Consider the following 24,333-nt stretch of genomic DNA (forward strand, 5'->3'; position numbering starts at 1 on the left):
TGCTTGCTGTTTGTGTGATGTAAATTAAAACATGTGACATTAACACATTAGTGATGCAGTAACAGCTACCATGAACAGCACATGCAATAGAAAAAATTTGACCTCCAAAATTTTAGAAACTTGCTGAAAATTTGCTGTTACGTAAAAAAAAAAAAAATTTACTGAGTTAATAGTTGAAATACCATGTATAGACAGTGTTGATTATGCAATCGTTTGTTTTTTATTCCCATATAATACATACTATATAATTTTCGCTTAATTTACGCCCTCACGGGTAAACAGTTATGCTTAGGCGAAAATGTTTCAAACAGAAGTTAGTCTAATTTTTTATAATTTTTTATAAGGAACATTTTTTACATTGAAGCTTTTGTTCTATCTCTAACGGTTTACAAGATGGGTCCTACGGACAAAAGACCTACTTGACCTCAGGACTCAATCTCATTTTTTACGTCCTGAGCACGCCATAAAGTTTCAGCTCGATATCTCTTTTCGTTTTTAAGTTATCGTAATTACAGACGGATAGGAAGACCGACAGACAACCGAAATGCACTATTTACGTAATTTTATGAACAGCTATAGCAAAATTTTTTTTGCAGTATCAATATTTATAAGCGTTACAAACTTGGGTCAAAACTTGTTCGTCCATCAAGTAAAAATCTAAACAGTAACTCAAATAAGGTGGTGTAAAAGTTGTACCTGACGTATCAAAAGCGGCAGACCAATGCGACGTTTTTCATATTATCATATTAGCTGATATGTGTGAAGCTCCAAATATTACCAGTTTGTTGTGCATACCTCAAAAACCGTACATTCAATCGTCACATTTTACTATTATCAGTTATTGTATGGCTTTAAAGTGATCGGAGAAAAATTGATGTTTTTAATTTCCAAATTTTTCAAAAGCTTAATGTGACAGAAACTTTGACATAATAATGGACACTCTTTCAAATAATTTCAATCCATTTTTTCAGTACTTACTAAAATTTTTGGGCTAAAAGTCGGATTTCTTGTACTAAAAATCAGATAATCGAATGAACCAAAATTCCAGAAGTACATAATGCATATATTGGTCCCATTTTAATAAAATTTTACTTTTTTCTTCGAATTGTTCTATCTTTAACTCTATAGTTATTAGTTATAGTAGAATACTAAAACACAAAAAGAACACAACAAAAGTTAAATTACTTAGAAGAAAAATACTCTCATCGCATTTTCTTCACTAAATTTCTATCACAGATTTATTTTTTATAAACTTTTCAAAGAAATCTATGTTAAGTAAGAAGAATAGTTTGTATTCACCCTTAAATTTCCCCAAAATAAAAACGAAATTCATAGGCAAAGTGCAGGATTTTTTTTATCACCTTCTTTATTATGATTATACTTTTATTATTGTAGCACAAAGATATATGTATATAGATAGTAACAGTGAATAAGAAATTATTATTATCGTATAAACAATTGGTTTGAAAATGAACTTGATAATCACAAAAAGCTTATCTCTGTCCTATCTTTTATTATTCACAAGAATAATACATGCTGTACATTGATAAAATCTATGTACAAACACATCTGTACAGGGTGGACAAACTCAAATGTAAATGCATTGTATACTTACTGAGCAAAGTAAATGGCCAAAAAACTAATTTTTAACATATCTAGGTGCCATAAAAAATGCACGGATTACCTGCATATAATATTATATGTAATCCGTGCATTTTCTGTGACACTGAGTCACAGAAAACTTAATCGGTTGACACAAAAGTAAAGTGACACTCCAAAAGGTTTTCGAATGGAATTTTTTTGTAAAATGTTTCAAATACTTTTAAGGTAAAAATATCGATCTTGTTTTTGCATATGTTTGATTGTTTAATTTGTATATACCTACTTGTAACCTTGAAGTAATCATAAAAGTCTCGATGAAGATCAAATATAAAATTTAAAATGGTGGATCCATGTTTTTGATCGTCGGTTCGTTTAAAAGACATAAACAAATTTTTATTCGAAATATTTTTCTGTAACCTGAATAGCTACGACAGAAGTTGAATTTTAAATTCTAACGATAACTACTTTTTTTTTAATCAAGTCTAACTAAAGATTTTTTTAAATCTTTTCTTTATAATAAAAAAATTTATAGCTTTCTACATAAGTAAATTTTACAAAGTTTAAAAAACCCCCGACAAATGCGATTTATTCCTTGTAAACCGATTTTTGGAAACTTAGCTATAAAATGTTCTGAATCAAGTCGGTTCGACGGTTTAGGGGCTACGATGCCACTGAGAAACACACAGACGCACAGATAAACACTTTAAACTTATAACGCTTCTTAAATCATTATCAAAGTGATGGTCAAGGACATCAGATGAGATGAAAAGGATACTTAGAGAGCTATCATTTTTTGGAAGAAATTTTTGGAAATATTTTAATTGAAATGGAAATATTTGAGTTGACAATGTTCTTTTGAAATATTGTTTTGAATTACCTAATTATTTTACCATTTTACTTTTCAAAATCAATTGAGCCAGGTTTATTTGACCATTCATTTTATTTATATGTTAAAATTATACGTCATGCCTTTTCCAAACTAAATCGATTTTGAATATCATCGCCAATTTTTTTAGTTTTTTTGAAAACGGAATAGCTAAGAACACTCTCCATTAAATTACCTTTCAAATGCTACGATGGACACTACGATTCCACAGACAGGCACACAGACACACGCATATAGCGATCAAACTTATAAACCCCTTTTTTAGTTCGGGGGTTAAAAATGTTTCCATGAAACAAGTATTCCAAAATATTTATGATGAGCATCCTGTAATAGATATGCAACCTAATCTAACATTATTGTACATAACCTAATCTAGTCTCTGTTATATTCAAGTAGGTAAAATATCTATGGTAATATATATAAACAAAGTAATAATTTAACTTTCGTATGGATAGAAACCATTCTTGAGGATCTGAAGTACACAATTAATACTTGAAGAAATGAAAAAGCTGAATTTTCTGAACTTTACAACTTCTAATGTACTCAGCGTCCTCAAATAACGAAAATTCATTGAATGTTTGCCGGAAATATATGCGTTTTTCAGAAGTAACTTCAATCTAAGAAAAATAATAATTTTTTTGATAATTAATCAATTCAAACATATCTAAAAAGTTGCAGGATCGAAAATTGATTGGTTTATGAAAATACAAATGGCCTATTTTTAAACTTAATTTTGTTCACGGGAGTGTGAAGTATTTTCCAGAGCACTTTTTTTTCGTTTTTTTATAAATGGGCTCACTTATGCAAAAAAGTGAGCCTTGTGCAAAACAAAAAATTTTAATATTTCTTAAAACCATGTAAATTTTTCCAGTATCATATCTCAATCACTATTTATTCAAATTTAATATACCTACTTTCAAAATGATAGTAGGAACTAATGAACAAAGCTCATAGTTTTTGAATTCAACTGCAAAAACCTAAAGGGTTCAAATAACATACCAAAAAAGCAGCTTTGCATAGCGTTTTGCGATTTTAATGTAGGTTTTGTTCATAATATGTAACTTATGTTCATAATATACTTAGTAATAGTCCTTTTAGTAACTGACCCTATAGTAGGACTCCAGTTAGATTAACAAAGACTTAATTAAAGCGCTAGAGTCAGCCGTGGTGTAGGTTAGATAAATTTTTTGAAAGGATTTTAACAATTGATATGAGTGGCGTTCTGATCCAATTTCCGTCTCATTTTTCGGGCTAGACCCTCTCTATTATTACATTACCTAATTAAATTACAAAATGACATATTAACTAATAACATACCAATACCCACGACTTCACTCGTATTATATGATGGTAAATTTTAATACCCAAAGTATATTTCATGGTCTTTTATTCTAGAGATAAAACCCACTTAAACCTTGGAACCATAATAAGAGAAATAGAATGATATAATTCATATAATATGGTGTATCAAGTAGTTAATCGAGTACATTTGAATATTATCAACGGCATCGGTATGGTTGGTTCTACAACAACAATATCCTAAAAATCTACTACACCAAACTGTATTTCGTTAGCTTGGTCATTCATGTTTCAGTTGAAGTGTAGCATATTGTAGCTTTATTATCGGAGTTGTTAGTGAGCTTTTGGTTATGATCCCACTTTAAATTTAAGGTACTTTGCGCAATTCAAACATTTCAACTGGTAACATTTAATAATATAATGCACTCAAAACCAACTGGTGTGGTAAAGAATGGAATTAATTTACATTATAGGTTGTTTTCGACACACAGCTCTTACCAAATATATATAGAATTTTGGAATAGAATAAAGTTGTTACACCATGTATATATGAAATATATCATAGTATATTAAACTTAGTCTCAAGTTTGTAACGCTTAAAAATATGGACGCTACATACCAAATTTTGGTATACGTGTTCACAAAATCACCTAATTAGTCCATTTCCGGTTGTCTGTCAGTCCGTCTGTGAACACGATAACTCAAAAACGAAAAAATATATAAAGCTGAAATTTTTACAGCGTGCTCAGGACGTAAAAGGTGGAGTTGAGTTCATGAATGAGCAACATAGGTCAATTGGGTCTTGGGTCCGTAGGACCCACTTTGTAAACCGTTAGTGATAGAACAAAAGTTGAAATATAAAAAATGTTCCTTATAAAAAAATTAACAACTTTTGTTTGAAACATTTTTTTCGTAAACATCACTAGTTACCCGTGAGTGCGCAAACTAGGCACAAATTATATATTATGTATTATATGGGAATATCAGTTATATATGTGTGACATGTATGTATGTGCAATGTGATAAAGTAATAATAATAATAATGGAGGTTTAACCTCCGTATTTGTGACATACGCCTTATCACAGAGGCCACCCACACCATTATTTGTTAATCTTTATTTATTCAATTACAAATATATTTTTACAATTGATAAAGTAGTAATAAACACTGCCTATAATTAGTATTTCAACATTTAAGTCAGTCAATTGTTTGTTTTCACTTGTTTTATGAATTTGTTTCCATTCATTCCAAGCGAAAATTATCATAAACATTCAATATATGTCGTTTTTTGAGATTCCTCCATAAGAGCTATATAGTTAATATTGACTTGCTGAAATTTTAACCTCGTGTTTTTTGAGTAAACGTCTTCTATAAAAAAATTTTGAGCCTTTAAATCAAACATTGTTGTCATGCTCACACATCTTTAATATCAATTATTGACGAGATATTTGACTGCACTAATTAATTACATCAAAGTTCGCATTTACCCTTTCATCTCTTACCCAAGTCTTCTTTGATGATTATTTTGTGAAAACCGTGAAACAATTTTCTTATTTTCCACATAACCAGCAAAACAGCCATAAACGACCAATGTTGAAGACAAAAAATCATACAGTTAATTGTCTCTGTGACAATTCTTCGCCTAAGGTTTGTTTGCTTCTACTTCTCTGAATAAGCTTATAGTACATTTTAACGTATTATTGTATTTTAAGTATTTTTTGTTTAACAAGAAAGTCCACGCTTTATTCTGCCCAAAAGTATTGAAATATATTTTGATGAAGTTAGACATTCTGTAGAAGTCGGACAAAATTAACTTTATACGAAATTGTTTTCTGGAACTAAAGGGTTTTTGTTTATGTTCAGTGTGAAAACTAGTTAGTAATATACCATACGGTGCTCTTCACTTGTATTGTAGTACCTACCATCCTAAAATAATAATGTAGTGTTATTATCTGTTACTAAATTACATTATTACCATGTGAAATTCAAACATTTTTATTTGATATTATAGACTAAGAGCCAGAAAGGACTTAATAACCGTATTATTTTGAAATATCTATTTAAAACTCTCAGCAACATCTTGAAATGAGTAAAAGCTGAGAATTTTTTTTTTTGTTTCAGTTCGTATAAAGTGTCAAGTCATCCATTGTTTCATTTCAACTCAATCAAAGTGTCAATTTGAGTCACTGAAAAAAACTTTAAAGATTTCTTGATAATTGGTATAAAAATAATAAAAAAAACATGCGAGGCAGTCTTTGGGAACAGTCGATAGCGAAAACTAAGGAACTTCTGAATTGTAAAAAATAGAATAATACTTCTAATCTAAAAAATCTTCAGTGTAACAGTTGACACTTCACATAAAAAAAATGGTGTTATATTGTACTGACTTTCTCTATTCTTGCGGTGTGTACACTCTCCTGCACTATTTTGGAGTATTATATGATTCGGCACAATATTTGTAGCTACCCAAATTAAATGAATTAAGCCTTACAGTAGGCTTATTATTATATTTTTCAAATTTATATTGGAAGTTAAAAGAAGAATATAAGCCTGTGTGCATGAGTTTTATATCAGACAAATTCCATGGTTACATTATACTACTTTATTTTCAAGCGGTAACCCATCCTAGAACTAAGTGCTGAATGTTGTTTAAAATCAGTGATCGGACGAGAACCGTTGTTTTCACTTACAAAATTTGATTTGTACTATCAAACCGATCTTGATTAGGGCTGCATTTAGGTACACAAAGCTTTGAGTCAAAATAACATGAATTTACCTTTTTCGTGCTGGCTCTTGGTTTATTTCATATCATCTATGCATGTTGGCGTGTAAGTACCCAACAAACCACTAGCAGCTCGAACTATGAATGCTAAACGCAATTTAACGACACAATATTCTTACCCGTATACTTTTGTGTTGTTTACGTACATCTATTTTGTTTAAATTTTCTGAACAAAGGAAATACTTAAATTATTTACTTTATATCTTTGAATAAATTTTCTATTTATTTCACTCATAATTTTAATAACAATTTAGATTTTTTGTACTAGTACCCTTTTTTGGGTTACAAAAAGAAATATCATTTGAAATATTTAAAATATTTTTAAAAATATGAAAGAATCTTTCAGTAATAGATAATTTAAGTTCATGTCTTTTAACCACAAAAAACGAAACCACTATGTTACCTGTACGTTTTTAGGAATAATTCGTCAATAAAATTAAACGAATAAACGTGGAATAGAGATCATGTGTGTATGTCAGCATCGGTCCAAAAATTAATACCATTTTCACATCTTCAGTCAAATCAAGTCATAGTAATTGAATATGTTTTGTACCGCTTACTAAATTTTCCAACAAATCATTCAATACAACACAATCAGAGTTTTGGAGTGTTTTAATAGTTACAAAAAAATAATTATCGAACAGGCCTTTGTCCTAGTATCGATTTGAACGTATCTTTCGTTGAAATTTGAAAATATGTAAGATTAGATGACAAGATTTGAAATTAAAATCGATTGAAAAACATATCAAAACAAAAAATAATTTTTTCTTCTTATTCTTGCAAAACAACTTTTGGAAATTGTAGATTATGACGTCTCGTAGTGACTACCAAATTCAAAAATACTACCAAAGTCAAAAATAATCTTGTAAATAACTAAAAACATAAAAAATCATTTAAAAAACAACTTTTTTAGTTTATTTCAAAGAGTACGTTGTTATAAAAATTGTGATTTGTATGATATGAAACAAAATAATTTTATCTATTGAACTTAATATTTCAATTATTTATATTACTGCAAGCAATCAATGAAAAATAAATTTATATAGCCATTAACTTTGATAAAACTTGAATGGTATAATATCACAAATAATATCAAGCGACTGTAATTTCATATATAATTAACTAGCAATTTGTTGAAAACTACAAATGAACTAAAAGTTCGTTTGTAGTTTTTGTTTATTTTGAATTTGTTTATTATGAAGCTGAACTGATAATAATTATAACTATTTTTTCATAATTTAATTTATATTCATTTATATTCAAATAAGACAACAAATAATTAATTAAACTACTGCACTTAACAACTATGTAAACGCAAGTGAAATTTGCAAAATTTAAAAAACCCCCGACAAATGCGATTTATTCCTTGTAAACCGATTTTTGGAAACTTGGCTATAAAATTTTATCAATCAATAGACGCACAGATAAACACTTTAACTCTCCTTTAATTAATATTAAAGTGGTGGTCAAGGACATCAGATGAAATGAAAAGGATACTTAGATAGCTATTATTTTTTTGGACAAATTTTTGGAAATATTTGAATTGCAACTGAAATATTTGAGTTGACTTTGTTCTTTTGAATTCTTGTTTTGAATTACCTAATTATTTTACCATTTCACTTTTCGAAATGAATTAAGTCAGGTTTATTTGCCCATTCATTTTTATAGTCAAGTTCAAATTTGAAACAACATAGCTAAGAACACTTTCCGTTAATTTTCCTTTTAAATGCAAATATTATGTATTTTTATCGAACCAAAAAGTATCGCTTTCTTGTTATGGGTATTTATACTATAACCAATTTCTAAAATTGTGTTTTTAGTGTTTTACCATATTTCTTGAAACTAAAAAAATAAAAATTTCGAAAAGATTATCGGAATATCAGTTATATAAGTTTAATTATTTGTTCCAATCAGCCTTATTTGAATATAATAACCATACATATATTTATTTTTGTGGAATGAAAAATAGTCTGTATCTATTTATATCGAAGAAACTAAAATAAGAATCCTAATAATTAAAAGTTAATTCCTAATTAATTCTTATTGAACTTTTAGTTATAGCTTTAAAATAAAAGCAATCAAATCAACATTATTTGTTCATCCTTTTATCGGTTTAATTTTTAAGCATGCATTTCCTTTTATTCGTTACTAAGGTTATTGAATTTATACATTGGTAAAGAAATTGAATATAAACCGATGACTGATGAAAGAGACATAAGCTTAGGTAAATCAACACTACCGTCAGAAAATTATATTATTTTTAAATTTATATTATGTAATAAAATAAATCATTATTTTGTATTTGTCAATATGAGGTGTTTTATTATTCCAAACATTTTAGGTTTTCATGGTTTCTTTAGAGCAGGCTTGGACAAACGTGGATTACAGAAAACCCTCGAACTATTAACTTAACATACGAGTATGACAGTGACTACCTAACCAGTGACAACCTAAAATACAAGTAAGACAGAGAGACAACATTTTTTTTCTATCTATCTCATTACTATAAGAGAAACTGAGATAGGTAGAAGAGTCGTATACCCGTCTCGCTTCCTCCTCTATGAGCAATGTGGACTTGGATAAAGAGACACACAGCAAAGTTTATGACACACAATAAAGCTCTAACAATGGTGACTTGTGTGTAATTTATTAACCCCTGAGTCAAAAAAGGGTGTTATAAGTTTGATCGCTATGTGTTTGTCTGCCTGCCTGCCTGTGATATCATAGCGCCTAAACAAATGAACCGATTTGGATTTTTTGTTTCGTTTGAAAGGTTATTTAATAGAGTGTCAAATTTTTCGGGTACGGAACTCTGAACTCGCATTTGAAACATATATAAGATTACTGTGCATTATATAACCTTTTTTCTTAAAATGTTTTGAAGATCGTTGCCAGTTTTTTTTCGGGTACGGAACCCTAAACTTGAAACTTGAAACAGAGTTAAGAACACTCAGCGATAAACTACCTGCCAAACGAAACCAAAGAAAATTAAAATCGGTTCATCCGTTTGATGGTACGACGCCACAGACAGATAAACATACACACGTAGTGGTTAAACTTACACTCATTTTTTTAATTCGCTGGTTAAAATGCATTTGAGCATACTCACAAAACGTAATGAAAATTTTTTCCTTTTGAAACGTATAAAATTGCAATTATCATTCTTCTCTTATTAGTTATAAAATAAGAATTATTCAGGCTTTGAACTTTTTGTTTCACCTTTACAAAATATAAGTAAATACTAATATGCTTTTTTACTTCTTTTGATTCTGTGTATATTTGAAGATATTCAAAAAGATTACTTGGATATTGCTGCCTAGTATGCATACAAGTAAGGATTCCATGCATCACAACCTTGATGTACCAAAGAGAAACGAGTAGAAGCAAATATCGATATATAAGACGTCTTTACCTGTATAAGATCAATGTAAATATAGACGCTTGTGTACCAATTTTGTATATATATAACATTTCAGGTATTATGTTTCATTGAAGAAAGGAACGTCATGCAACCAATTCAATACGTATCGATCACATATGTAGAGTTTATCCCACTCATCTATTTTGTGCTTATGTAAACAGGAAAATATATAGGCAAAAAAATAAAAAACTAACTCAATTCAAAGATGATTATAGTTATGGGTTTTTTTTTAAAGTGGTGATTATTTAAAATTGAATTTTCTTTGAATGGACAGAAATCAAATGAAATGAAAATTCGTCGATTAAGAAGTTTTACTTGAAAAAAACTTAAACTTTGAAAAACAGTTTCGGCTTAGGATATATAATATTGTAATGGGTAACGATTTTCGAAACCGAAAATTGCAACATATCTTTACGTTTCATGGTCAGGACAAAGCATTAACACCAATTTCGAAGTATGTGCTTGTGTGTGTATGTACGTACAATCGTGGACATTTTTCTCGACATCAATATCGCGCGAAGAAAAAATGATATCGACTTCGTTGAGGTGTCGATTGAAGCGTATTAACGGCAATATGACCTAAAAGAATTTCTAAACATTCAGCCAAGTCGTTTCGAGTCGATCGAATTTTAATTTATTTTTTATAACTACTTTTTTAAGCTGGGAAGTTATTCGTGTGGATCTAAATGGCCGCAACAGATCCTACCCACGGCTTTTTTAAATTACCCACTGGTCTTACAAGTTTTTTTCAAGTTAAGTTAAAAAGTTGGGCCTCAAAAACAGTGATGCAAATCAAAATAGAATCTTAAATAGGCCATTTTCAGGTAGGCTATTGGACTGCGTGTTCTTGAAGAGTTAAAAAATTTAAATTTATCATTTTAATCGTATAATTTTAATAGAACAAAATTAATGGACGTATTATATATTCCTATTTTAAAAAAGTAATTCATTCTTGAAAATGCATAGAAGTTATGGAGGATATATCAATAAATTTCTGCATACATATTCCGTTTTGCACAATTTCTAAGGATACAAAAATAAAACCAAAACTACAAAAACCATTTATATTTTAAATATTATATTTCAATTTTTAATTAAACTAATAACGGAAAAATGAATACTTATAATAAGTGTACACGTTCTTACACACCTAACATTAAAAATGTTATTTGCCTTGAAAAATGTTATTTGCCAAAGTATTTCTTGGTTTTTATTTTAATAATTGTTTTTTCTTTTACAGTTCCACCAGAAAAATTAAGTATATTAGATGCACAAGGATCACACATTCCACATTACATTTTGGGCCCATACAATGAAGGAGCAAGTATCGATATTACCTGTGTTGCTACTGGAGGTCAGTATTTAACATTTACTTAATAATTAAAAAAATTTTGTTATAAATTATTTTCTTTTAAATCGTTTGTACTCTAATATAAAACTAAACAAGAAAAAGGCGCCAAAAATTATGCCCCAATTTATTTTAATTTTACATAAATATTGAAGCAAGTAACAAGAAATTGCCAGTGTGAAAGGAAATATTATTCAGAAAAAATGGGGGTTATTTACAATAAATATTTTCAGAAATTATTAAATTAAGTTTAATTCGCGATAAATAACTTCAGAAAAGTAAGAGATTTTTGAGAATCTTACAATTTAGTAATTTGTGTGAGGTAATTGTAAAAGTTAAAAAAATTTCTGGATCATCTTCAAAATTCTGAACAGTATTTATTCTGATCTAAGATCGTAAATGGCCATCTTCTTTCTTCGCGAGTAAGATTTTTTTCTTTAAAAAAACTTTTCTCTGTTAAAATTATAAGAAATTATTTTTGTCCTTTTTGTAGCTTTCGTTTTTATGACCACACTGTATAACGAGCAAAGCTTACATTGTATCAAAATAAGATACATTTATGATGTATGTAATACATACATTATTTAATTGCCAATAAAATTTCGACAATATTTTAGCTCTACTTAACTGCTGACATATTATTGCACAATTTATCATATTATATATATATACAATGTAGCATTTATATAATTTTAAAATTTTCATAATTATTTTTGATTGGCAAACTTAATTTTATGTTATCTTTCGTTAAAAATTTTCACGCACGCCCCTCTTTTCACGCCACGTGCCTAGTTTACCTTGCACCTAATCCGCCTCTGTGAAACAATATTGTGAATATTACGACTTTTCATTTTATTAAGGTTTAGATTTAAGAAGGTTTTAGGTTGAAGCAGCCAATATATACATAACTGTATCGCTCGCATTCCTATCAAATAGCATGATGCGAATTGAAATATGACAAAAAATTGTTTTTTTATCCTAATACTTCTTTACGAATCCAGGAAAATCTTTATTTTGAAAGATTTAAGGTTTCTGTAGCCTAGTGGTATTCTGTGGCCTAGTGATTTTTTTATTGCTCGCTAATAAAACATTAAACTTCGTTTATGTCCTGAATTCAGAAACCATATTTTTCCTTCATATGTGCATTCTGGTAACATACACTGTCTGTGTAACATTTTGCTTTGGCTCTACTTTTGCGTGTTTTCAATGAAATTAGTTTTACGAAGAACATAAATCCTGAAAAAAGTCCATTTTCTTTTTTTAATCTTCAGTTATAATATTTCTGTTTTCTGCGATCAGAATTTTAGCTGTGTTTCATTAATGAATGTTCACTATTTTTCTTATGTATTCAGTAAATCATTAGTTTAATTGGGTAAAGGCAGCAACAAAACAAATCTAAGTAGACATCAAGAAACGTGTATTTCTTGCTAATCTATAAACATGTTAAACCTATAAACATGTGTTAAGTTTAAAACGTTATTCAATTATTGTCCTATTATCGTAATGAAATTGAATGTTATGTATAAATTAAAAAATTTGTGTTATTACATTAATTTTAAATAGAACCGTTTTTTTTAATGACTAATCAATTTTAGTTTTTCGATTTTGATTGATTTCAATTAGAAGTGTTTTTTTCACTCAATTTTCGATACACGTGTTTTAGGTAAAATACTTGCTTGATACAAAATAAATTAATTATGCTATTTGAAACACATGTAAACAAAATCACAACGTTTTCCACAAAAATGACTCTCTTCTTTGGTACCAATAATGCTAGAAATTATTAAAAAGCTGAGCTCCCGTAAAACGTATTTGCCTTTGTCTACATATAAGGGTACTTTTAAGCCTGTTTGAATATTCTAAGAACTTTAAGTTCATAGAAACGTAAGGTATAAAAATAAATAAATTTATTATTGTTATTTTTATTACTCAAAAACAATAATTGTATCGTGTTATTGTATTACATGCTACAACATATTTAAACAATAAATAAATAAATGTATTATATATGATTGTTTCTGTATATTTAGTAAAAGAGTGAGTATTATAGTTAGTGTTATAGGTACATTCTTTATTCTACATTTTGGTATTTTTCTTTTCACTTCGTATTTTTTTCTTTCCTGCGTATATCATTTTTATTATTTAGTTCTCTAACTCCTACAATTGTTATTATTATTTTTTTCTCATATATTTATATATTTGTTTATTTTTTCTTTTATGATTATTTTATTATGGTTTAAAATCATGCATGAATAAATTTTTCTGTATGTTTTATTTTTATTTTTTTTGTTACAAAGATGTTTCCTTTTTTTATTATTAATTTTTTAAAAGTAAAACAAAACAAAAATTTTTCATGGATACGTATTACACAAAATTTCTTTTTATTGCTGGATGTATGTTGTGCTGTTTGTATAATAAAGTTTGTTATAATTGAATTATAAAAATCAGAATTTTTCTATTGTTGTAGTTAAAGGAAACCATATTATTTTTCAAAGACGACAATTTTTGTACGACGACAAATAACATCAAATTTGAATAGCTTTCGTCTTCTAGGAAAACTTTGCATTGATTGTTCTACTGACTAAAATAACTGAAAGAATAAAGTTGATTAGCAAATGTCAATTTTTTTACTACAAAAAACATTTATTTAAAATGTCTGTTTCGAAAAATCAGAGAAACGGCAATTGAATGTTGAATATTTTATTGTATTAGACAAACTTCCCTAAAATATAATAATAATTCTCTATCAGTTTTAGCTCAAAAGCAAAAAATTTTGCTAAAAAATCAAATAAAATTATGATTAAGGATGTATGAGCATGACAAAAATGTTTGATTTAAAGGCTCAAAATTTTTATAGGCAGACTTTTACTCAAAGAATATGTCATTGAAAATCGATATAAAATACATTGGCTCTTAGGGAGGAATCTCAAAATACGACATATTTGGAAAGTTTTTAATAATTTTCGCTTGGAATGAATGAAATAAATTTTTATAGAAAGTAAAAATATAAGCAATGGCATAGAAAAGAAAAAATCCAAGTGTCTCCGTCCATATAATGCATGTAAGAGCAGGATAGATTTAGGGTTGAAATTTGAAGATGAAGTTTGTTATAACTTCATGAATGTAGACGAAAAATAAGAAAAAAAATTTTCGATATGTGCTTTGGTTTTCGAAATATCGAAAGCTAAATAATTAAACAAAATTTTCAATTTTCGATATTTTTAAGATTACGCCAGATATCGAAAAATGGTATTGTTACTTTTCGTCTTATATCGTCAAGCTATGATATAATTTATGATCGAAATTGAAAATATACATTCTGTACCCCACTGCCGTTCTCATACATCCTTAATATAAATTCTTTAGCATAGAATGTGGGAAAAATGAAGGATGTTGTTTACTGTTTTATAAGGAAAAATGAAATTCTTTGCCAAACTTGATGACATTTTCATGGACAAAGAACTTTGGAGTAAAGATTGGTTGTAATTACTAAAAAAAAAAAAAAGTTTAACCCAGTTGCGGAAATTTTCGAAAAGTGGTACTCTTCACAATAAAATAAATGAATAAATTTTGTATATTATTATTATTCGATACAGCTATGACATATTTATTGAACGATTTGAATTCAAGGCGTAAACACGTTACATGAAAACGTATATACAAGACAATTCAGTATTTTATCGTTGCTACTTCCTTTTATGATTCCCAAATCGAATGACGAAATCTAGCATACAATACAGGTGATTCAAAAATTCTCGAATTTGACACGCAGAGAACGGCTGTGAGCACATGCATACGATTTTTTTTAGTACCAAACTCAAATGTTAAAATAAGATGTTATATTGATCATTAGTTCTAGTGTTCTTAAAACTTAGAGATTGAAATCGATTAGATCTAAAGGACAAAGTTAATGGGAAAGCTTTTTTCAATGTATTCGATAGACGTGTAAATAAGAAATTTTAGAGTCTAAAATGTTGAAATTGTATTCTTTAAAGCTAAGTACTAAGAAATAGCCGTCTCCGAGCTTTCCAAGACACCTACTTTATAAAGGGCAAAATAGTTTTTATACTTTAGTTTATAAACATTAACAATTTTAGTGAGAAAGGTCAGTTTGTAATTAGCTGACCTGCGTTTTAAAGGAAGTAGGGCCCAGCAAAGGAGGTAACTCCAGATATAAAATATCTATAGATTGCCAAACTCTTGAATCAAAGTAATGCTACCAGATGCAAAAAACCAATACACCTTTTACTTTTCTTTGTGATAGTATACCGTTTCGAAATTGTTTTGATTTATGCCAACAAAATGCATTACTACATAATGCCGATACTCTTAACAAATGTTTAATTTGATAAGTTTAAACCCCTCTTACATCGAATATGTTTATAGGTAGAAATACAGTTGAAAAACGAATTTCGATATTATATTAAAGAAATACACCATCTGCATAATATACATATTTGCATATAAAGTCTGACAGGCTAGACATATGAATTGAATGTGATTTGGTGTGAGTGTACTGTCTAGAATTTAGATAATATTCCCATAGACTTTAATTAAAGTAATAGAATTTGATGAATTATATTTTATTGTATGATTAATTTCCTAATATCATTGTGATTTAGCTGAATAATTGATAAATATACAGAGTGGTTCACAAAAAAATGCTCGAAAAAAAAAATTACGTCACACTTAGTTTGTGAGCTCTAGAGAAAATTAAATTGTACTAGGTGGTACCATAATACCTTTCCAATGTAAATGATGAAAAATTATAAAAATTATTTTTTCTTTGAACATTTCGTTAACAAGTACCAGTTGCTGTATAAGGAATTTGCCAATCTTTACAAACTACAGTATATCTAAAACCTACCCCCTTTGGAGTCATAACCAGCTTTGCGCGTAATGCTACATTTCATAAATTGTATAGTATGGAAATAGAGCTTATTATGAATTGTGAATTTGTAATAAGTATGAATTGTGATTTTATTGTTATGTTACTCCCGTCATTGGAGATTAAAAACAGAGAAGTTCCAATTTTTCAGACTCCTTGAGTTTGAAGTTTTGCACAAGCATCCATATCGAAAATAGTAAGCAAGAAAACACTGGTTCAAGTCTGATTAGATATTGTTAAGCACCGAGCCAAGCTTGGCCATGTCACTTGCTGATAATGTAGCATTCTATAGATGGAATAATTTTTAAAATCAGTTACTTAAAATATCAGTGAAGTCAAAAATGTCGGTTTCAATATTTATTGGATTTTGACTTTTGGTGCAGAACCTTAATTTTGTTGAAAATAAAATATATCCCATTTTATTTGGTGATGAGGTAGCATTCTATAGGTGAAAGAACTTTTAAAATCGGTTAAGTAGTGAACTCAAAAATTACGGTTTATATATATTTTCATACAAACTTTCATCACCTACCAACCCAAACCTTCACCCTTTTAGAGGATGAATTTCGAAAAATCCTTTCTTTTGTGACACCCACAGTATAAAATCAATATCTTCTCGAAATTCCTAACTTCTATCATTAGCGATTCCTGCTGGGCGTCGATATATCAGTCGCGACATTACCTATTCCCCCTCCAGATTATTTCTTCCATCTGAAATGTTTCTGATTTTAAATAATATACAAAAAGAATCATTTTGAAAAAAAATTATGTATTCCTCTATCCGACTCTAATATTAAATGGCTCTCTATAAACACGAGTATTACTTTATGGTATGATACATAGTAGATGTACGTACAATAAACCTGACTATTGCTTAAAACGTAAGCGAATCAATGATGAAACACAACACAGAAAACAGTTTATAGGTGCCGGCAACAAAAACAACATCAAAATTTTATTTTCTTGAAAATCCTGATAAGGTTCTAGTCGTCTAGTTTTCGGGATATAGTTGTGTATGTTATAAGGTACTGTATATATGTATGCTATAAGGCATTTATAGAAAAAGCAAACAGGCACATAAATGCATTCAACAAAATGGTATTATGTCATAGGATAATCTGGATTATTCAGAGAAAATGATATTATATAATGCAATTCTATTATATGTTATATATATAATGTTTTTAACCTTCAATTTTATTAGTCTGTATTCGTTAGAAACATCTTTATATTTAAATGCTTCAAATTTTATATTTTATGTCAGCTATAATCATAAATGTTTTAATAAATTTATTATTTACAGGATATACTTTTAACCTTGGGTGTGTATCCGTTTATTGATTTTTAATATTATATATTGTTATTTGTTTGTATTTGTGTGGTATATCCAGTTTCAAACCGTAACGGGATATAAATATTATCAAAGATAATAAATGAGAACACTAGGATATTTCAAAATAAATTTGGTGCAGTCCGCCATCAAATTAGCAAGGAGTAACATTCATAATAAGAGTAATCACTAGCTAATTCTTATTGATGATGACTACTTGGTAGTCGAAAATACGTATTTTAAAAACACAAAATACTGATCTAAGAAATTGGGGCAAAAATCGAAACTTATTTCGTAACGGGATGACTAGGTCAAGGTGTACCATTTCTTAATTTTACCTCAAATGGAGTGTACAAATATGTTACAGTTGACTAAAATGAGAGAGTATCCGAGCTCTTCGCACAGTTAACATATCGAATCGAAATTACGATTGTATCAGCATTTCCATGATTTCAGATACTGTATCTCGCATCGGAAAAAGTTTGACATAAGGATTGCCAGTAGCAAAATTGCTTAAATAATCTATAATATAATGAAAAATGGCAATTTTCTGCGTTTCAGAAGTATATCCACAAATGGTCCTTGAATCAAGTAAGATTGAGGGAACTGAAAAATTGCTGACGAACTGGTGTTTCCTCACTAATTCTTTTTTTTAGTTCAGCTAGCAAAAAACGTATTTTTTAAATTTTAATCTAAGTGGAATGTAATTTGAGCTTCATCAAGATTTGTTAGTTAATTCGTAATCCTGAATATGATATTCTGATCAGAAAAATCTGTAAAACTTTTAAAACAATTTTATTTAAATTTCTTTCTTGATAAATGTGCGAATTTTCATGATAAATGTGCGAATTCAATTCGATTTAAAGAGGGTTAAAATTACGTTCAAAGATTTCGTTACATAGATTCATAGATAGAAACATTACAGAGATACATACCAAGTTAATTAAAGCATGATAAAAAAAGGAAGTGTGTTTGTAATTGAATTATTTATAAATCCGTTTCAAATCAATGGAATATAAGAACTGACCTTTTTATACGAATGGCTTCTGTTATTATATCAAACATTTGTTTTTCATGATATGTTTGACTGTATTCCATACAGATCGTGTGATTTCACCATTTAATATTATATAATACTAGCTTGATACCCGCCCGCTTCACTGGGCTTAAAAGTAAAAATCACCACTTTATAGCTTCCACCTATTTTAATCTCACATATCAACGTTCCATAACACTTGAAGGGATTGTTTTACGCAGCTAAAAGATATGCACAGTTTTCAATTTTTTTAATTGTAAAGTAGTCATAATTCATTGAGTATATCAGAAAAGGGAGCCATAAATTGTGACCATTTTCTATTTTACATTTTTACAGAAATCTTTTATTTATGATTCAAAATGATGATCATAGCTCTGCTCCATCTGTGTTCATCATTTTAAACCATAAATTAAAGATTTTTGTAAAAATTTAAAATAGTTAATGTCGGATTAAATTGATTAAAAAAAAATTTTTTTTTATTATCTATATCTTTTTAATTTATAGCTCATGTGTTATTCTGATGTATTAGCTATATTGCTGTACAGTTTCATTTAAAACGCGTAACAAACAAACAAACAAACAAACATCCTTACTTTCACATTTATAATATATAGGGATTATGTAAACGCTCTCTAAATAGATAAAAATATGATAACAAGTTATAACAAAATTTTCATTTATGACATGAATAACATACATTGTTGAATAATGATATTTTATATTATATTTTTTGTTACTCATATTTATATACATTTTGTTTGTTATTATGTTACAGGTCGACCCACACCACGTGTCACATGGTGGCAAGAGAACGCTCTTTTAGATGACAGTTTTGAGGTACTTCCGGAACGACGTGTACGTAACGTGTTACGTTTAGAGAAATTGCAAAGAAAACATCTACATACAGTATTCACCTGTCAGGCAAGCAATAATAATCTTATTGCTCCAATATCTAGTGCCGTCACATTAGAAATGAATTGTAAGTAAAAAAAAAAAATGTATATCGTATTCTATAATATATAAAATTTATTTTTCGTATTCAATTTGTTACTGTTATAAGAAGTTATATATCTAAAGATTTTATCTGTATACACAGTTTGTTCAACAGACAGTGCTTGAATAATATTTCAATATTTTTCAAAATCCTTACAGATGTAATGAGTTTTTTTTTAATATTAACTTTTAGAAAATCTAAAGCAGCTTCTGAGGATAACATGTGTTGGAAACTTACATCATAAACTATCAACTCTACAATTTGTCGGGAATATAGCACTCCCTTTATGAGCATTTGCTTACGCTCCATTTTAAAACACAAATAACAGTTATTTTTCAAATATTTCACAAATATATAATGCGCGAGCAAATCTCTCTTCACGAAACTAAAGATTACCGAATAGTTGGCGGGAGTGTTGCCGGATTAAATTTCAGTGAGGTTTATGTGTAGCGTTCTAAACTTGTGCAGGCCATGAATAAAATGGTAAACAGAAAGAATCTCACTATCCTACAAAGGTAAATTGCCCTATAGTAACTACAGAAATGAAGAACGACTGAGTTCAAGCTGCACTAGAGGTAACTTTAGATCTGCTAACACTAGCGTGGTGCGTTAAAGGCCTGGTTTCAAAGCTTGCTTTAAGACTACGCACACTCGATGAAATGAACAGAGAAGAGATAATATCAAGCGAGCAAATCTCTCTTCACGAAACTAAAGATTACCGAATAGTTGGCGGGAGTGTTGCCGGATTAAATTTCAGTGAGGTTTATGTGTAGCGTTCTAAACTTGTGCAGGCCATGAATAAAATGGTAAACAGAAAGAATGTCACTATCCTACAAAGGTAAATTGCCCTATAGTAACTACAGAAATGAAGAACGACCCAGTTCAAGCTGCACTAGAGGTAACTTTAGATCTGCTAACACTAGAGTGGTGCGTTAAAGGGCTGGTTTCAAAGCTTGCTTTAAGACTACGCACACTCGATGAAATGAACAGAGAAGAGATAATATCAAGAAAAAAGTCTCCTGAGTCAATCAACGGACTATATAGTAGCTGAAAATACCCCTGAGAAAAGATTGGGAAAATGACTCAGTAACCGAAGAGCAGGATGCCTCAGCAACTCCAACGGCGTAGATTAGTCTATTCAGAGATACTCGACATTTAAGTTGTTTAGACTGGAGAATAGTTGCAACCTCCTAGCTAACAGGCCAAACAAGTTATAGTTTACGTATGTATTCTGGCTGAAATCCGGGGCACTACGTCAAAGGTGATAATGTCAAAGATAACGATGAGTTGCTATAGATAGTTGAATTTTATAACAATTAGAAACTACATCTACTGAATGTGTAAATGTGAATTTATAGCTAGACCGTTATGTAGGCCTATAATATGCGTATTCTACATTTTAACTAAAAGCCCTTCTGTCCTAACTCTTAAAAACTCATAAAATAAATGTGTAGCATTAATTCCATTTTTATGTAAACGCTGTAGAAATGCAATCTAGCAAAATATAAATGCACACACCTAAATATAAATGCATTTCTAGTTCACAATTTCAACATGCTATACGTAAGAAATGAAAATAGACATTTTCTAATTTTCAATTACTGCTCGAGGATGACTGACCCAAATAAGATAAACCACATAGAATTATAATTTACATATACATACATACACGTACTAGCTAGCATCTCTTATTCCTTTGAGACGAGAAGTCTGCATTTAAACGAAGAAAGACATGTGAAACAAAATGCATAAATAGATACATAAATTGTAACAAGTGATGTATGAAAATCACATTTAAAGAGAGATTGTCTTTATTGTGTTCTGGTTATAAGTTTTCTACAAAAGATACATGTTGAACAGGGTATTGTTATATGTTCTTCTTGATATTTACTTTAACTAAAACAAATAGTTAATGTTTCTACGATTATCCCAAAAGATATATTCCCTTTATGGAGCTTTCAAAATATACAGTATTCTTATTGATCAATTTTATGAACTATGTTTATTTTACTCATTACTTTGCCATTATTTATAGAAATTTGAAGTTATATGAATCAATCGCTTGATCCTATCGGACGGGGAAGTTTTAACTTCTAATATATTTTCAAAAATTGAATTGACGGTCTATGCGCAATCGATAAAGCACGCGAAATTCTTATACGGCGAACTCGATTTGTCAAAAAAAGGAGTTTCATACACAATCTTTACAAATGGGGACAAGGGACAATGCATATTTCTAATGAAAAATAATTGATTTTGGAAGACCTTTTACCCACCCCAAACAACAGTTAATTGCACCGAGCCCGTTTTGAACAGACTAATGTTTTCATATACTTCGTTCTAAAAACCCAGAGGTGAATATTTTGCAATTATGTCCCATTCATTCCCATAATTCAAGTATTGCTACATGAGATCATACAAAAACTATGACTGCTACTTCAAGGAAGGATTAAAATCATGTAGCATTGTTTTTTCAATCAAGACACATGAAAGTATTACCTGTAACTGTCCGAAATCAAGTCTCAACCTACATTTTAAGAATATTCAATTAACTTCATGAACATCTTATCTATCTGTACATTGCCATAATACACACACATCGCTACGAAATGAAAGTATTTTATAACTTTTTCCACGTCAAAATAATCAAAATCTTCGTGAAATTGTCTAATGTGGTTCCCATTGATCTTAGGTACTTCTTGTTAACTTTCCAAAGGAAGTTAATGTAATGGGGCCTGGCCGATTTTGAAAATCTCCAGTTTTACATTTTTCCGCGATTTCAACGCTGTTATATCCGAATCAAACTCTTTCAATGTGGTATTTGTGTGTGTGTGTGTGTGTGTGTGTGTACGTATGTGCCTATGTTTGTTTGTATTTTTTCGCCTCCATTATCTCGCGAACCAGTTATGACATAAACACGTGACTGGGCTTATTCGACACATTATCGCGTATCTAAGAACTGAAAGAGTTTTCATCAGAATTATTAGAACCGTTTTTAATGGTAATAAAAAAATCTGGAAAAAACTGAATAAACTGAATCTGAAAAGTGGATAAAACACATCATTTATCTATGGAGATTACGATCGTTCTAGGGTAAGCTGTAGTACATATGCGAAGAATAATCTATGAAGGATAACAAGACCTTTTTTAAATGTATTTCTCCCCTCTGGGAAGTTAGTGGTGTGAACTACAGGGATCGCACTCACACGACTTCAGTACCACACCGACTATGTACTGCCTATTTATAAAATGTGAGATAGGTGAAGAAAAGAAGGTCATTTACAAAAACTGTTTATTATTCAAAAACAAACAATTAGTGTTTGAAACATTTTTTCATAAATTTCAAAATAAGTTATATTATTTTCTTTATGAACTGGTTTGGAATTAGTGTAATTGTATAACTTTACAGAGTATCGAAACAAATAACTCGGTGTTGTTGTAATCTTAACTTGTTCTATAACAATTAAAAATGAAACTAACATAAATTTTACAATGAAATTATTTTTAAACATTCACAAGTTTTGATATTTTAATATCCCATAGGCTTAAAAAGTACAAAACTTATATAAATTAACAAAACATATAAACACCTGATGTTTAAATTATCTTCATATTATTTTTATTTTTATTTTTTTGTAAATACTAATTATCGTGCATATAAATTTATTTTACACACAACAACAAAATAATAAAAACAAAACTTCATATGCTTAAAAAAAAAAAACTTTTAATATAAATTTATGCAAACAAATTTAAAATAAATTTTTTTTTTTTAAATCTTTGTTTTGTTGTAAAAATGCTTGTTATAACGACATATTACAAACAATATTTATTTTAAAATGTATTATCATAGTAGCATCGTAACATCGTTTTAGATACTACTACAACAACACATTTCTTCCCTTATAAATATTACACGTTGATTTTTCTTTGCTGGAAAACAAATTTTTACACAAAATATTCTTTTAAAGTTCCAACGTTATAGTTTGTAGCTTTGCCTGGCACGATTTTTAATGAGAATTGGATTTTGATCATAACCGGTGTTTTTATACCATCTATAATATACATAGTATATTAAGTTTAGTTCCAAGTTTGTAACTCTTAGAAATATTGATGCTACGAAAAAAATTTTGGTGTTCATAGAATCATCTAATTAGTCCATTTCCGGTTGTCCGCCTGTCAACACGATGACTCAAAGACGAAAAATGTTATCAAGCTGAAATTTTTACAGCGTGCTCAGGACATAAAAAGTGAAGTCGAATTTGTTAATGGGCAACATAGGTCAATTGGGTCTTAGGTCCGTAGGACCCATATTGTAAACCGTAAAAGATAGAACAAAAGGTTAAATGCAAAAAATGTTTCTTATAAAAAATCAAACAACTTTTGTTTAAAATATTTTTTCGTAAACATCAATGTTTACTCGTGAGAGCGCAAATTAGGCGCAACTTATATAGTATGATGAGCTTATGTGTTATTCTGATGTATGATCTATATTGCTGTATAATTTCATTAAAAACTATTCGCTAGGTTTTTCCTGACAGCGAAAACAAACAAACATGCTTACGTTCACATTTATAATATATATAGGGATAGGGATTTTATTTGGTAAAACCTACAAATCAAATATCCACTCTTTTATATCATTATGTAATCACATAAAGAATGACATAACATACCATGGTGTATGAGCCTTGCAACAGGATAGTGTTGTATTATTATACGAGAGAAGGCATCTTATAAAATAAA

The 24,333-nt window shown here is 29.1% G+C and overlaps 1 protein-coding gene across 2 annotated transcripts in view; it reads left to right on the top strand.

Moving 5' to 3' along the window:
• The first annotated feature begins 19,541 nt into the window (after positions 1–19,541).
• LOC123292210 (titin-like) overlaps positions 19,542–24,333 on the top strand; it is a 152,685-nt gene continuing 147,893 nt past the window's right edge. For both annotated transcript variants that reach the window (XM_044872776.1, XM_044872777.1), the window contains exon 1: positions 19,542–19,572. In XM_044872776.1, coding sequence (XP_044728711.1) covers positions 19,566–19,572 — 7 coding nt within the window. In that variant the 5' untranslated portion in view covers positions 19,542–19,565. The remainder of the gene's footprint in view (positions 19,573–24,333) is intronic.

Source organism: Chrysoperla carnea, chromosome 2 (genome assembly GCF_905475395.1).
Source record: "Chrysoperla carnea chromosome 2, inChrCarn1.1, whole genome shotgun sequence".
NCBI classification, from domain to species: Eukaryota; Metazoa; Arthropoda; class Insecta; order Neuroptera; family Chrysopidae; genus Chrysoperla; species Chrysoperla carnea.